General features: G+C 51.8%; 1 protein-coding gene and 1 long non-coding RNA gene across 9 annotated transcripts; one reads left to right on the top strand and one right to left on the bottom strand.

Annotated features, from left to right (window-relative positions):
* Positions 1-133: 133 nt before the first annotated feature.
* LOC102548315 (uncharacterized) lies at positions 134-7380 on the top strand. The gene is made up of 3 exons (XR_015625721.1): positions 134-384; positions 6343-6435; positions 6737-7380. It is a non-coding gene; the product is annotated as an uncharacterized LOC102548315 (long non-coding RNA).
* On the bottom strand, positions 444-11371 carry Puf60 (poly-U binding splicing factor 60). 8 transcript variants are annotated; one of them, XM_087559291.1, is made up of 13 exons: positions 11309-11371; positions 9832-9950; positions 7925-8026; positions 5803-5898; positions 5607-5696; positions 4672-4722; positions 2479-2640; positions 2304-2396; positions 1979-2192; positions 1705-1895; positions 1435-1570; positions 1006-1241; positions 444-888 (listed from the first exon to the last, which is right to left on the bottom strand). In XM_087559291.1, the coding sequence occupies exons 2-13, from the start codon at positions 9832-9834 to the stop codon at positions 589-591; spliced, it is 1674 nt and encodes a 557-aa protein (XP_087415417.1). In that variant the 5' UTR covers positions 9835-9950; positions 11309-11371; the 3' UTR covers positions 444-588. The 8 variants fall into 8 exon arrangements, with proteins under 8 accessions (XP_087415417.1, NP_001178809.1, NP_001386320.1 ...); NM_001191880.2 differs by lacking the exon at positions 9832-9950 and having other exon boundaries at positions 7925-8023; NM_001399391.1 differs by lacking the exon at positions 9832-9950.
* Between the last annotated feature and the right edge of the window lie 3236 nt (positions 11372-14607).

Raw genomic sequence — 14607 nt, forward strand, 5'->3', positions numbered from 1 at the left:
CCGCCCAGCCGCGTAGCCCGCCGGGAAGCCTAGGCCCGCCCTCTCTGCTCAAAACTACAACTCCCAAAGGGCGCCGCGGCATCTCCGGCGACCCGTAGCAGTCTCGCGCAGGGCATGTCGGGACTTCCGGGCCAGTTCCGGCGTGACCCATAGTAGTAGCTGTAATAACTAAGATTCCCAACCGCCCGCAAAAAGCTCTCGGTCCTGGATACTACAGATCTCGGGTCCGGACTGCTCTCAGCGATATTCACGTAGGGAAGGACTGCAAGCCATCACTCCCCTCAACTGGAGATAAAGCAAAGCCTGTCCCAAACCTTGGTCCCTCCTGTTCATCCCTGCACACCATGCTTAACACCCTCCTTGTCCCGGGTGCCTTGAACCCAGGTAAGACATTCCACACATAACCAGCCTAGGTCATGGGACCAACTTCAGACACAGGGACATCAGGGCCAGCAGTATCTGCATCTTTATGTACACTACAGGGTGGGCTGGGCAGAGTGCCTGGTCCCAGGGACACACCACTTTTAACACTTTACAAAACCCAAAGGAAGGAAGGGGCAAGTGCAAGTCCAGGAAATGAGGCCAAAGTCACGCAGAGAGGTCGCTGTTATCAAAACGCTCCTGGTCATACACTTCAGCCACCACCTTGCGACCACCAAACCAGCGCCCATTGAGGGCCTGGATGGCCTTGTGAGTCTCTGAAGCCATGGAAAATTCCACAAAAATCTTGACGATGATTTCTGCATCTTCCTCCTCGCCCTGTTTTTCTTGGTAGATAATGACCCGGTTCACAGCACCAAATTTGCCACATTCCTCTGTCACCTCTCCCTCCAGGTCATCATCAATGTCCTTGGGATCCACCATGTTTCGGAGAACCATCACTGTAGACTGTGGGAAAGAGAATTGAATGCTGTGATTGTGGGAAAGATAACTGAACGCTGTGACCTATCGACCACTACGTCCGTACTACCGTACAAGCAGCAATGGCACCAGTGCACTACCTACCTCCTGTTTTCTGAGTAGCTTTTGCATGACCATGTGTCGAGCACTGCTGCCAGAGATGCTCATGTGCTCCTGCTCACTCAACATCTCTGGCCGCTCTGACTCTGGAAACAGCTCCTCCTCTTCCTTCTCCTTCTTGGGTTCCAACAGACCCAGCGTTGGCGGGCTGGCTAGGATGGGGTTCACCACTCCCACAGAGGGGATGGTGACCGGAATAGGAGGGCGGGCTGGTGTCACACCTGCAGCAAAACCAACCAAGTTTAACAGCCACGCATACATCCTCTCTCAAGAAGGAATAGAGATGGTTGGCTATAACCAGCCTGCCCTGGGTTCAAGTGATTACACTGAAGTAAGCATGGGTTAGAAAGCTGAAGGCAGACCTTAGAGGAGAGGGGAAAGGAATGGTGGAGAACCTGACCCATCCAGACTTACCTGTGATGACTCCAGGGGCTTGGGCAGCCATGACAGCCTGGGGTAGGGCCCCTAAGGGCTGGGCCAGTGTCAGTGCTGGGGACACTAGTCCTGGTGTGGCTAAAGTACCCAGCACTGCAGCTCCAGCCACTGCTTCCTGCAACCGAAAGGCAACCATAGTCAGTTTCTAGTCCGAGTCTTCCACCCAAAACCATCTAAAGAGCCAGTTCCCAAAGGATTAGTGGGTCTGTCCACCCACTGTCAAACACACATCACTGCACCAGCTCTCACCTGAGCTGTAATCTTGGCTGTGGCTGCAGCTGCGGCCACAGCAGCAGCAGGCGGGAGACCTCCAGGCGTGGCAGGTGTTAGCAGGGGCATTGGGGGTGTGACGGCCTTGCCCACCCTCAAGTACTGGCCACCCAGATCAAAGAGGTTCATGGAGGACACAGCATCCTGGGACGACTGGGCCTTCTCATATTCTGCAGGGCAGGATGAGCAGTGAGAAAAGCCAGCCCCAGTATGAGGTGGGCTTCCTCTTCTCCTTGGCCCTTCCCAAACTCACCGATAAAACCATAGCCCTTGTGCTTGCCAGTTGTGGGGTCCCGGGCCAGCGTACAAGACTTGATCTTGCCGAAGGCTTCAAACACACTCTTGATATCATCATCAGACAGGTCCTGATGTACGGAGGCCACGTATATTCGGTTGAAAGCCCTAGCCTCCTCAGCCAGCTGGTCTATGATGGGTTGGGCTTGTCCGATGTTGCTAGGTCTTCCCACCTGAAGGAGGTCAAGAACAAACATCAGCCTAGGCCTGTGGTGACTGCTTGTATGTAACTTCACAAAGCACTCAATTACTCTAGGCCCAAGACCAAACTTTCTTGTCCTTACCTTGATGTTCCTGCCCCCAAGCATCACAGAGTTCATCTGCTCCAAAGCCAGCTGTGCAGCTTCTGGGACCTCATACTCCACGAAGGCAAAGCCCTAAATAGAGGAAGGTGTTATAAGGCAAGGAAAGCAGATAGAAGAGCAAGCTAGGGCACCGGGATAGCTCTTATCTGCTTACCTTATGCTTCATGGTAACGGAGTCCCAGGACATATCAATGCTCTTGATGGGGCCAAAGGGAGCAAAGGCCTGGCGAATAGTGTCTTCTCCCAGCTCATAGTAGATGGAACCCACATACACCCGGCACATGATAGCCAGTGCCCGCTGCCGCTGAGCTGCCATCTGCAGCAGGACAGAAGGAGAGAGCCACTGGCTTGTCAGGAAGGCAGAAGACTCAGCAGCCCTCTCCCATCCTGGCCCACCCGCCCAGTGCTGCTGTGGGAAGAACTCCCCACGCAGCAGTGAGGTGCAGGTTGGGCCCTTGCAGCCAGGGTTTAGGGGTCAGCAGGACCCCACCCCAAGGAAGGCCAGGCCCAACAGCAGGACATGGAAGTGCCCAGCCCACCCAGGTCCCAGACAGACTTTGGCAGCAGAGCTGACAGGTAGTCAGAAGGCAAGGCTGAATGACCTATAATTCAGCCCACTTCTGTAGTCTGGAGACCAGGTACCTGGGCTGGGCTGGGAGATCCTCCCACTAGCCCATCCAAGTATTGGGACAGAAGAGGGAAGGAGGAGCTGTCCAAGCCAGACACACCTACTGGCATGGAGGCCAGAAAAGAGGGTGGCAGAAGACAGGGCAGCCAGTGCCCAGAAGAGATCCCAGGGAAGGAATTTGGAGCCCAGAAAGGGGCTCTCTGGAGAGAACAAGGAGCAAGTGCTCATGCAGGGAGACATAGGTGAGGACTCAGTGTGCTCTATACTTTCCCCATCCCAACACCTCCCACAAAAAAGAGCTGCTGGGAGCACATGACTGTAGCCACAAGAGCTGGCCCAGGTAAGAGCATCACGAGGCAGCAGAGAACCCAATGAAGAAGCCTCAGGGATCCTTAGGGCTGGGAAGCTGGCAGGACTAGCAGTGAGCTGGACCACTATAATGAGGGACCAACCATGCCCTGGGAAAGGCTCCTTCCAACACTGCATAGATATGCCAGCCAGGGGGTTCTAGAACTACACATAATGGGCCACAGGTAGAGCCCCATGGGCCAGGGCCCTTCCTCCTTAACACAAACAAGGGCTCCTCTCACCCTAACAAAGGTCCCAGTGGCAAGAGACCAATTTACTTCTTCAGACATTAGCAGGCCTAGTACAGCCCAGTCTCCCTAAGAGAGAGGACTAAAAGGTCCACTAACACAACTTTATCCAGGTGGGGCCTATCTTTCCTCACATTAAGAGCTCCCTGAATCTGGGACCATTCCCTCAAACTGGCAGCTAACAAGCCTCCAGCTACTGTCCAGATGAAGGACCCCAATGGTAGAGCCACCCCTTCTCTAAGCCCCACGCGGAAATGAAGCCAATCTGTCCTTCAGGTCACACTTTGACAAGAGAGTGCCAAGTCTCCCCTTTGAGGCGAGACCACCCAACTACAGGTCTCTCTGACCATATCTCCCAGGACTCCACAGAGGGTCAATAGATCCCTTTCAGACATGCTTTCCAGAGTAGACAGAGTATGTCTCAAATGTGAGGGCAACTCATCCAGGGGTGGCACTCCAAGTGGATACCCCAGAGAAAGGGCCATGTCTTTCCCACAGGATCTCCCCACACGATAGGGCCTGGCCACTTCAACTTGCCTCTGGGCAAGGAAGAGCCATCTCCTTCCCAGACTCCTCTGCTTAATGCAGCCATGACCATGTGACCTCTACCCCTTGCTGAGAGCTAGGTCTATGACCCAAATTATTGTTTGCCCTTCCCTCTCTTGCTCACTCAGGCCCCCATCCCCCATCCCCTCCATCCATCCTCCCTCCAGAGCATGATGGGGCCACAGTTAGGACCCCTCTCTTATCAAGGAGCTTGACCCCACCCCAAGAGCCCGGGCAGCCTGGAGACTGCCGGAGCTGGAGGCCCACAGGTACATCCCCCACATGGGGTGGCAAGGCACAGATGAGCTGGCATTGGCAGCTACCCTCCCTGGCTGGCTGCCGCGGCTGCCCTCCGCAGTTACCTGGCCCTCAGAGCAGATGGAGGCCTCCCCAGGGGCGGTCCTGGGGTGAGTGCCCACACCACTGGCCCCACCATGCCTGGCGCTCTGCTGTGCTCGTCCAGAGCTGGCGGGCAGGGCCGGCCAGAGGAGCAAGGTCCCCAGCAGTGGGCTGCACTGCCCCCCTCTAGCCCTGACTAAGGACATGAGCCCCAGAAGAAGTGAGCATTTCTATTGACCGATTGCAAAGGTGAGAGAGGATCTCCAAAGCCCATTGTCACTGCTGCCATCTGAAAGACAGTAAAGACAGAGTTCAGTCTGTTGGAGCCGAGCAGTCTCCCGCTCTTGTCAACACCTCACGCAGACAGCAGCAAGGCGCGGAGTCCCCGCCCTGCCAGGGAGGCCCGCCTGCCTTCCCACACTGCTGGCCACTCTGGCTGGTCACTGGCACCTGCCCAGGGGGGCTTCAGAGCCCCAGGTGCCCCGCCCCACAGCCTTTGCAGCAGGACCGGCGAGGGCAGAAGGAAGGGAGGTAGGAGAGGGATGGACAGAGCACAGTGAACAGCCAGTATCAATGTCTGAGGGTTGGACCTGGGGGTGGGAAGGCTCAAGGCCCAGGAACCTGCCAGCTTTACATAGGCTTCTTCCCATAGATAACACAGCCTCCAGCCTAGAGTAGGGCCCAGTGGAGCACACCCCTAGACTGCCCCTTCAATCGAGGGCCCCAGGGATAAAGGCCTGACCATAAGGGCAAGGAGGATCACAATCTACATGCTGCCATCATGGCTGTACACAGTCTGGGTGACAAGGGTATGGTAAGACCCAGAGGATCTAGTGGGAAGACCAAGAAGGAGAACTGGGCAGAGCTACAGAGAAGGAGTGGGAAGGGTGTGGAGAAGGGGCCTTATCAAGCAACCGGAGGAAAGGCCAGGCCACTCATGCCTCAGAGAGGACCCTGGTGGTCCAGAGAATGAATCTTGAGAGTCTGAGAGTGATAACACCTTCTGGGGGGCAGTCGGCCACAGGCACAGGAGGAGGCAGAGAAGAGGAGGAGATGGTGGAGGTAGTGGGGAGGGGCAGTGGAGACTTCCTGGCCCAGGCTGGGCAGAAGGGCCTCCAGCAGAGCCAGCCCCAAGATAGTGGCTGTGGCGTGCAGGAGGGTGGTAGGGCTCACCTGCAGGTTGGTGAGCTGCTGCTGCTGGTGGGCGATGGTCTGCTTCACCAGCACACTCTTGATGCTCTGCTCCATTGCATATTTCTTGGCCTGTAAGAGATGGCAGTGAGGAGCACTGGGGGGCCCAGCCTGCAGGGGGGATGGCCTGCCTTACCAACCCTGGTTAAGCAGTTGTGCTCAGGAGATGCACTCTCACCTTCTGGAGGGCCTCCTGCTGCTCGGGCGTCAGGGGAGGCAGCCCCAGCTTGGTGCCTGTGCTTTGCCCATTTTCCATCTTGATGGATTCTGTGCCCTGGAGTAGGAAACAGGGGAGTTGTTCAGCAGCAAACTCAAGATTTCTCATGTTATCCCAGAAATCCCAGAGGCCATTTATCCCTAGTCTCTTGAACCAAAGCAAGAGATAAGCCCCAATACAAACTACTTCCTGCCTGGTTAGAATACAGGCCTTTCCTTCAGACATTGCTATACCCACTCAGGCCTTTGTCATAGACATGACTCGTGGATGGGACATAGTAAACTAAGAAGGTACCCTGTAGGGCAACACAATGGCCTCTTCATGCAACACAGGAGAGCAGTGTGCCTGCCTTTGTTGACAATTTGATCCCAGAGTCTCTGTCCCAAGTCTTGTAGAACAGCCAACCTTTATTGTCCTCCAGAGCCCAGAAAACAGAACCAGGACCAAAGACTCATTACTCATAGGCTACCAGACACTATAACCTCTTGGTTTTCTCAACAGGCTACCCCAGAACAAGTGAATACAAGAGACCTTCCCTCCAGCAATGCTCATCTCAGGCCTGAAGACATTCTTTCAAAGCATACCTCCCAGAGGGTGGGTGTTACTCCTCAGTTCATGAGCCCTATAAGGGGCTACAACCTACTTCCATTAACAGAGCCCCACCCTAGCCAAATTAATGTAGAACAGGCAATGCTGGCCAGGGGGAGAGCTTGACACCTGAACACTACTAGAATTGTGTTTTAAGTTCCCATCAAAGCCATTTCCAAGTTGTCTGCAGGGGAGGAACACATTCATGTAAACAGGGAAAGCATAACGTCAGAGCCAGCAGACCCTGGGAGTAATAGAGACAGCCTATGTAAATACTAGTTCTAAATACCTCTGCTTACTCTTCTAGGCTTTAAGACAGACACGACCTTTGAGAGCATCAGCAGAGAAAGAAAGGAAGGTCCTCAACATAGGAGTAACAGACAAGGACTGGAACACAAAGAAGACAGACCAGGTCTGACTGACTCAAACCCCATGGACCCCATCATGGATGCTGGAGTGCTGATGAGTTTCTGTTCAAAGGTCAAAAGGTAGGACACTTATAAGGCCCCTCTGGGGTAGTCTCAAGAAGACCCTAAAGGCACTCAAGAGCTGCCAACGGACGGGACCAAGACTGCAGTCTGGCTCATACTAGATCTGTCCTCTGCCCTCTCAGCTGGCCCCAAGCCTCTAAGACTGTGACACTAGAGTAGGCTGTCACCATGGAAATCAATGCCAGTTCTTCTCAGCCCCCTAGAAACTTTTCAATCTCTTCTTTGTCTTGGTGAACAAAAGGCCCTTCTCCCACCAACCAACAGCACACTGGCCAGCCAGTCAGCCCCCACAACTGCCCAAGATCTACCGATGCATACCAATATCTCTGCCTGCACCCCCCCACCCCCAACACACACACCAGTGCCTGGAGGACCTAACCAGAGGCTACCACAGTATCTTGCTGAAACCTTGTGGGACTCTTGTGGAGGCGGGAATAAAGGATCTATCACCTAGCAACAACAGAGTCCAGCGTCACATCCCAGAAGATGTGCTCCCATGGGCCAGTAACTAGAGAACAAAATCCATCTATACCCACCCAGAACTCCAGAGAGCATGAGGGGGAGAGGGTCCCCTAACACACGTGTGCTTTGACTTACATATTATTTTGCTGTTTCACTTACATGAAAACAAAGAGATAAAATGAAAACCCCTATTTCTAGCTCTAGTCATAACACTGCCATTCTGAAACAGAGGGCCCATCCTTCTGAACAATGCTAATGGCTCAGAGCCAGCACCACTGAGGGCTGACCGCATTTATTCCCACCATCCCCATCTCTTCCCCCTGCTGCCTGGCTGGCCAACTGTCGGGCCCTGCCAGGCTTAGGCTAGATAGACTCTCACAGAAAAGAAACCAAACAGTAGCAGGCTGAGGAGGGGGCAAGGCTAGGCCCCAAACTTTCCCCCACCCAAATCTCCAACTTGGCCCAATCAGGTCTCTCTAGGCCCAGAAATGCATTGGCAGGCAGGCAGGCAGGCGAAGGAAAGTCATATTTAAGGTTAATACCTGTGGAGGTTTCCATTTGTCTCCTGCTGCCACCACTGCCGCCGCCGCCGCTGCAGCCGCTGCTGCTGGCTCCGACCCCCCTCCTTGTTGGCCATTGACCTGCTGCAGGCAGGAGGGAAATATAAGTAGTCATACAACCTATCACCCAGACCCTCTCCTCGTCCAAAGCTGAAGGTTGCCTTCCCATCTAGAATAAGGGAAGCTGGGCAAGGGTTAAGAAGGTCCACTGAGTCTTAATCACCCCCACCTTGCACTGCCCTTATACCCTCTAGCCTGCCAGCACATACACAGCTCCCCAGGTACGGACAGAAAGCAGAGCAGCAGCTGGGCCAGGCCCAAGTTGACAGTCTTCTGGCATGAGACAAGAAGAAAAGGACAGAAGCAAGCAGTGTTCTAGCCCAAGGCCAAAGAAAGCCACCCTTCTCTGCTGACAGACTGAGCCATATTAGATGTCAGGGTGACCAGCTGGCTGTGTTCCCCCATCCTTCCCATGGAAGCAAGAACACTGCTTCCATCACTTGGGCTAGGCCTCTTAGCTCAACATCCATTCCAGTAATTTCATGAGCTCTGGGCAAATCCAGGCCTCCCTCACCCAGCAGACAAAGTGAAAAAACTGTCCTAGAATGACAGCTGAGAGCTTGGCTCTCACCATCAGAAGGGACACAGAGAACACCTGTCCAAGGCAGCCCTCAAGAGGTGGAGCTCTTATCAAGCCTGTGGTGTCCCTGTCACCTAATAGACCTCAGGTAAAGGTAGGCAATATAGTAAGGAGTGGGATGTGATAGAAGGGCCCTAAAGTCCACCCAACTTCTCAGAAGACCGCAGTAACAAAAGAATGTGCTTACCCTACCATGAGCTAAAGTACATGATCCACAAGTACCAAAAGACATAGAAAGATAGTTGTGCCCATTTTTAGAAAGAAAGCCAGAGGCTGGCAACTTGGACAAAGTCCCTCAGGTCATCAGGCTACTGGAGGGACTGGCAGCAGAACCTAATGCACTACGAAGACCTTGTGATGGAAGCAGAATCTATGGCTAACACAGCCTATTTGTGGTAGCTCCTGGTGCTACCAACATTGAGTGTGCTCTTCTGTCTGTTCCAGTGTGACTCAGAATGATATCCCAGAGAAAACCAGAGGAGTGGTGACTCCTGTGGCACAGGTATCCGCAGAACAAGAGGCTGCTTCTCAACACCCACAGTGAAAGCATGCTTCAGGCATGAGCCAGACACTGAGATTGTTGTCCCTGGGGCACATGTATGACTTTCTGCCTCTCCAAATGAGTAGCCACCTAGGGACAGGAATAGTGCTGAAAGCAGCAGACAATGCACGTGCACAATCCCAGAGAAAGCTCACCTGTGGATACTACATAGGACCCAATTTAGCCTATTTACCACAGCAGAGTTCTCCAATAGAGTCTAACACTCTGTTCTATGCAGTCACTGGGAGAGCCTAGAGAAAACTATCATTTGTTATCATAGCTGGTCACACTAATATGCGTCTCAGCCTTGGTGCATGGAGAGAGGGGAAGATCCCTTGAGGGGTTTGAAGCTGAGTGTCTCAGGTATGCAAGCCAAGCTCTGCCCTTCACCAGTTCAGAAAAAAGTTACTTCAATTACAAAGCATATTAAATAACCTGAGCAAGTCACCTAAAATCTAGGCCTGAATCTCCTTTTTTTTTTTTTTTTTGGTTCTTTTTTTTCGGAGCTGGGGACCGAACCCAGGGCCTTGCGCTTCCTAGGCAAGCGCTCTACCACTGAGCTAAATCCCCAAGTCCCTGAATCTCCTCTTATGCAGGGGCATGGCCTATCTTTCAGGCAGCAGCCAAGAGTTACGGAATCATTTTCCATGAAGTCCCTTAAGACTCTGCATATGGAAAGCAAGCCACAGGTTCTAGCAATATTAGTACCATTGAGAGCAGTGCCAGGCCCCAAGAATAGGACTGGCTGAAGGACGCTGTCTTCCATCTGTTCAGGTCCCTTCAAGGGTATAGTGCTACTTCCTGGGTAGCCAAGCTTGTGCTGAGCACTGTGGATGTAGCAAAACAAGAGACAGACAATTCTCGGGACTCATGGTCAGATGCTGGCAAAGACTATTCCAGCTGCTTCAGTGGTGAGACTACTGTTTGAGCCCATCTCAACAATGACACCAACTTTCAGTAGTGTCGGGCTAACCTTTCAGTCATCAGGGGCTACCCAAAAATGAGGTATCCGCTCTCTACCAGTGCTGTTCAAAGTATTTTATATTCTGCCCTCCCCCTTCTTCTATCATCTGACAGTCACCTAAGAGCAGCCATCAAGCTCTCAACTCTCTGGTTGTCTTTACACGAAGACCATTTACACCTGTAGCTTCAAGAATCGGAGTGTTATTTTTTTTTTCTTTTTTCTTTTTTTCGGAGCTGGGGACCGAACCCAGGGCCTTGCCTTTGCTAGGCAAGCGCTCTACCACTGAGCTAAATCCCCAACCCCGGAGTGTTATTTTTCAAAAGGTAGCCTTGATGTGAGTGGTACACACTAGATCTATCCCTCGCAGGCTGGAGCAAGTGCCCCTCTCCCAATATGAAGGTGCAGTCCCCAGCTAAGGCTGAGGAATGACAGCCTGTCTACACTACTTGACCCTACCGTAGTCTGACCTGTAGGCATCTGCTTAAGTAGTCTCAGACCTCTGAATGAGGGTGGCAGCTAATAAAAGACTGGACTGCAATGGGGGTCCAAGAGATAAGTAGTTCCTAAAGCAAGTGGGGAGGAAGACTTGTGGTAGTCACTCTTGGTACATTCCTGACTGACCAGGGAAAACGCTGAGCAGGGCTGAACAAAACAAGGGGTGAGCAGTGTCTTATGATGCCCACCAGACCAGTGACGGAGGTAGGCACTGACGGGGGTTCTCCAACAGAGCCAGGGACAGAAAGACTGTCTGAAAGGTGTGGAGGATGTTTTCCCCCTCCTGAGTGGTAATAGAATGGGAAACCCGTTTCTCTGTGCACCATGGCGTAGAGCAAGTGCCAGTGGGCCCGCCCCTTCCGCGTCCCCAATAAGGGGCGCAGTCGCGCAGGTCTGGAGCAGGCGCCAGGGCTCCCAGACGCCTAGACAACTGTCGCCCAGCCTCAGCAAAAAGAGGACCGCCCCGCCGGAATCCAGCTGGGCAGCCCGCGGCCGGCCCACCCCGCCCAGCTGCCGGAAACTGAAGTCCTCGAGCCGGAAGCTGCAGCCAAGCCACAGCCGCGCGCTCCCGCTCCGCCTCCGCCCCGCGTGCCGGTGACCACCAGAAAGCCCGTATGAGGCCGGGTCAAGCCAATGCGCACCCAGGGGCCCCTGCGCACCCTGTTCCGGCCTACGACTCACTCCTACCAGTTGACGGCCGCTCCCGGCCGCGAGGGATTCACTTACGAGAGCTATAGTTGCCGTCGCCATCTTGCGTCCGTCGCGGCCGCCGCGCGCGCCACAAGCATCAGCTCCCTCCGCAGTCTCGCGCGATCTGGGCGCCGGACGCGGAATTCTCGCGATACACGACCTAGCTACGTGAGTGGAGACCGGAACGTATTTCCGGGGCGGAGCAGGCATTTAATGTTCCGGAGGAGAACGGATCGGCCGGGGTAGTGAAGTGGAGACCCGGAGAGCCCTCCCGCGTTTGGGGGAACGGGGAGGGGGGGCGTGGTCAGCATTTTTAAATCAGTTCCGTCTGCCTATTTTACTAGCACCCTATTCCATTTAAGTTCATTCACTGAGAGCGAGAAAGAGGCCGATTTCTTCTTTTCGTAGACAGCTGAGGCAGAAGACAAAAAGATTGATGCATCCATCGCCTTTGCATTATCCATCTAAAGTCAAGAGTCCTCATTTATTTTGAAATATGACCTGTCCTAGTGAGAAAGTAGCCTTTTAGAGCGTTTGACTTGCAGATAGACCCAAAAGATGGTTCCCCAGCCAGTCCTGCGGACATAAATGTGCACGTTAGTCCCCGAGTCCTGAGCTATGAATAAATCTATTTTCATCTGTGCTGCGAGGAGTTGCTCTGACGTTTACCTTGAGCTTCACTCAGTACCAAGATCCTAAGGCTGCCTGCAAGACACCAACCACATCTGTAAGCTCAAGCACCCTCAAGCTAAGCCATTCTGTTTTTCAACCCTGTGTTTTTCAGAATTTTATATATAGAGATCTCTAACAAAATATGGCAGGATACTTCCCTCCCCTTCTGAACCCCATTTAAACAGGCAAGACCTCTATTGAAAGCCTAAGTGGGCAGAGAAGTGGAATGTTGGGGAACCAGAGGAGGGCCTTAGCAGACTGGTTTGTGATGTTTGTGTCTAGAATTCTCTGAAAAAAGTAAAGATAGGGAAAAAAATGTAGGTGCCTCCAGACTTCTATCCCTGCTACATGGTGCTAGTAGGTCTGGCTCTGCCAACAGTGGCTGGACATAACCTCCACTCTGGGAAAAAAGCATTGAGACCCAGCTTAGCGTCTCACTCTTAAGCACAAGAGCATGAGGAAATATGACACAGAAGAAACCAAGGCAATAAAGGAAATGGAAGAATAAGACTAGAAACCGAGAAAGCAATACCATCAAAGATACCCAAAGTTGTTGCAGCCCCAAAACAAGAAGATAAAGACCATGAACGTAGATTTCTTCCCAATTAAAAAAAGAAAAAACAGCCAGGTGCTGGTGGCATACTCCATTAATTCCAGCACTCAGGAGGCAGAAGCAGATCTCTTGAGTTTGAGGCCAGCCTGGTCTACACAGTTCAGGACAGCCAGGGCTACACAGAGAAACTCTTGTTTCAAAAATCAACCCCTCACCCCAAAACAAAAAAAAAAAAATCTGCAAATGAGCAATTCAATAGGTTGTAAAATAAAGTTGAGCTGGGTGTGATGGCACCTTTGATCCCAGAACTCCAGAGGCAGGGGCAAGGAGGATCTCTGTGAGTTGGAGACCAGCCTGGTCTACCATTCCAAGTAGTTCAAAGCAACTTCCAAGACAGCCAGAACTACGTAGAGAGATTCTTTCTCAAAATAAAACTAAATACAAAAAATCCCATAAAGTTGAAAGTTGCAAGAAAACAAACTATAATAATCACATTGGTCAATAGTCAAGACTTAGAATGAGATGGGCCCACTAGAGCCTCTGCAGACAGACAGACAGACAGACAGACAGACAGACACACACACACACACACACTGGAAGATGTTGAGTGGGCTGGGTCTCACCACCACCACCAGGGGGAACCCCAGGCACCACCCTCTGATAGTGATGGACCTAGATTTTCAGAAAAATCTTTGGCAAGCCAATAAAAAACTTTCAAACTCTCTGAGATGTTAAATCTGTCTTCTCTGGGGCTGGGGATTTAGCTCAGTGGTAGAGCGCTTACCTAGGAAGCGCAAGGCCCTGGGTTCGGTCCCCAGCTCCGAAAAAAAGAACCAAAAAAAAAAAAAAAATCTGTCTTCTCTGGAAGAACAGCCAGAGGCCATACTGCATGGTGTGACAGTATTTGGCTGCTTTCGATATCTTGTAAGTCAAGAATGAAGAGTCAATGATTTTTTAGCAAAAACCTGGTCTACCTTTCCACTTAGTTCCAAGCAAATTCCAAGACAGTCACGACTAGATAGAGAAATCCTGTCTCAGAAAAACAAAAAAACTGGTCAGGCTGGCCTTAAACTTGGAGATCTACCTGTCTCTGCCTCCAGAGTGATAGTGTTTACCACCACAGTGTGGACCAGGTTCTTGGAATCCTGCTCATGTAAGATACCAGAACCCTAGGAATTCAGAATTGTTTTTGGAAATAAGTTTTGTTTCCCTGCTCTACCAGAGGCCACACCTGCCAACAGAAGTCCGGATGAGCGCCTAGGACACTTGTCATCAGAGACACCTACCTCTACCAGCAGCCGATGGAACAGATGCGGAGGCCCACAGTCAAACATTAGGTGGAGAGAGAGCCCAAATTGGAGATTTATACCTACAGACTCAGCTAAGCAGGGCTCATAGGGCCTATGCTAGGCCCCCTGCGTATATGTTATGGTTGTTAGCATGGTGTTTTATGGGACTCCTAAGAATGGGGATGGGGCTATCTCTCTTTTGCCTGCTCTTGGGACCTTTTTTTTTTTTTTTTTTTTTTTTAACCTCCTGGGTTGCCTCGTCCAGCCCAGACATGAGGGTGTGTGCCTGACTGTCATAGCTAGTTATGCTGTGTTGGGCTGATATCCCTGGGAGGCCTGCTCTTTTATAAAAGAAAACAGGAGAGTGGATGTGATGGGGGAAGGGAGGCTGGGAGGGATGGAAGAGGAAACTGTGATTGGAACATATTGGAAACAAAATTAAATTAGAAAAAAGTCTTCACTGTGCCCTTGAGCCCCCTCATGAGCGGCTCCTGCATTAGTGTGGTTACCCATAACCATCTGATAAATAAATGTAAAACAAGAGAAAACACAAATCCAACATCTCAATAATTTATCCAAGAAATGGAGAGAAATCAATAAACAATTCAAGAAAATGTCATCCCCCCTTTTTTTAACTGTAGCAGGTCATAGATAATTTCCAAAACACTAGGCAAAGAAAAGATGAGGAGAAACAGAAGAGCTCTTACACAAAAGGTCAGAATCCAGAAGCCTGGCAATTCCAGGAACTAGAAGAATGTAACATGACACCCTTAAGTCCCGAGGAGAGAGGGTTTTCAGCTAAACAAATGTCTTGTACCTCC

This window comes from Rattus norvegicus, chromosome 7 (assembly GCF_021556685.1).
Source record: "Rattus norvegicus strain SHRSP/BbbUtx chromosome 7, alternate assembly SHRSP_T2T, whole genome shotgun sequence".
Classification (NCBI taxonomy): Eukaryota; Metazoa; Chordata; class Mammalia; order Rodentia; family Muridae; genus Rattus; species Rattus norvegicus.

Excerpts from the sequence above, each read along its gene's own strand:
- Puf60 (NM_001399391.1), bottom strand. The coding sequence starts at position 11,332 with ATGGCGACGGCAACTATAGCTCTC. Across the intron at positions 1,896-1,978 it reads CAAGGGCTATGGTTTTATCG|AATATGAGAAGGCCCAGTCG; the intron begins GTGAGTTTGGGA and ends CCTGCCCTGCAG. Across the intron at positions 889-1,005 it reads AGCTACTCAGAAAACAGGAG|TCTACAGTGATGGTTCTCCG; the intron begins GTAGGTAGTGCA and ends TCTTTCCCACAG.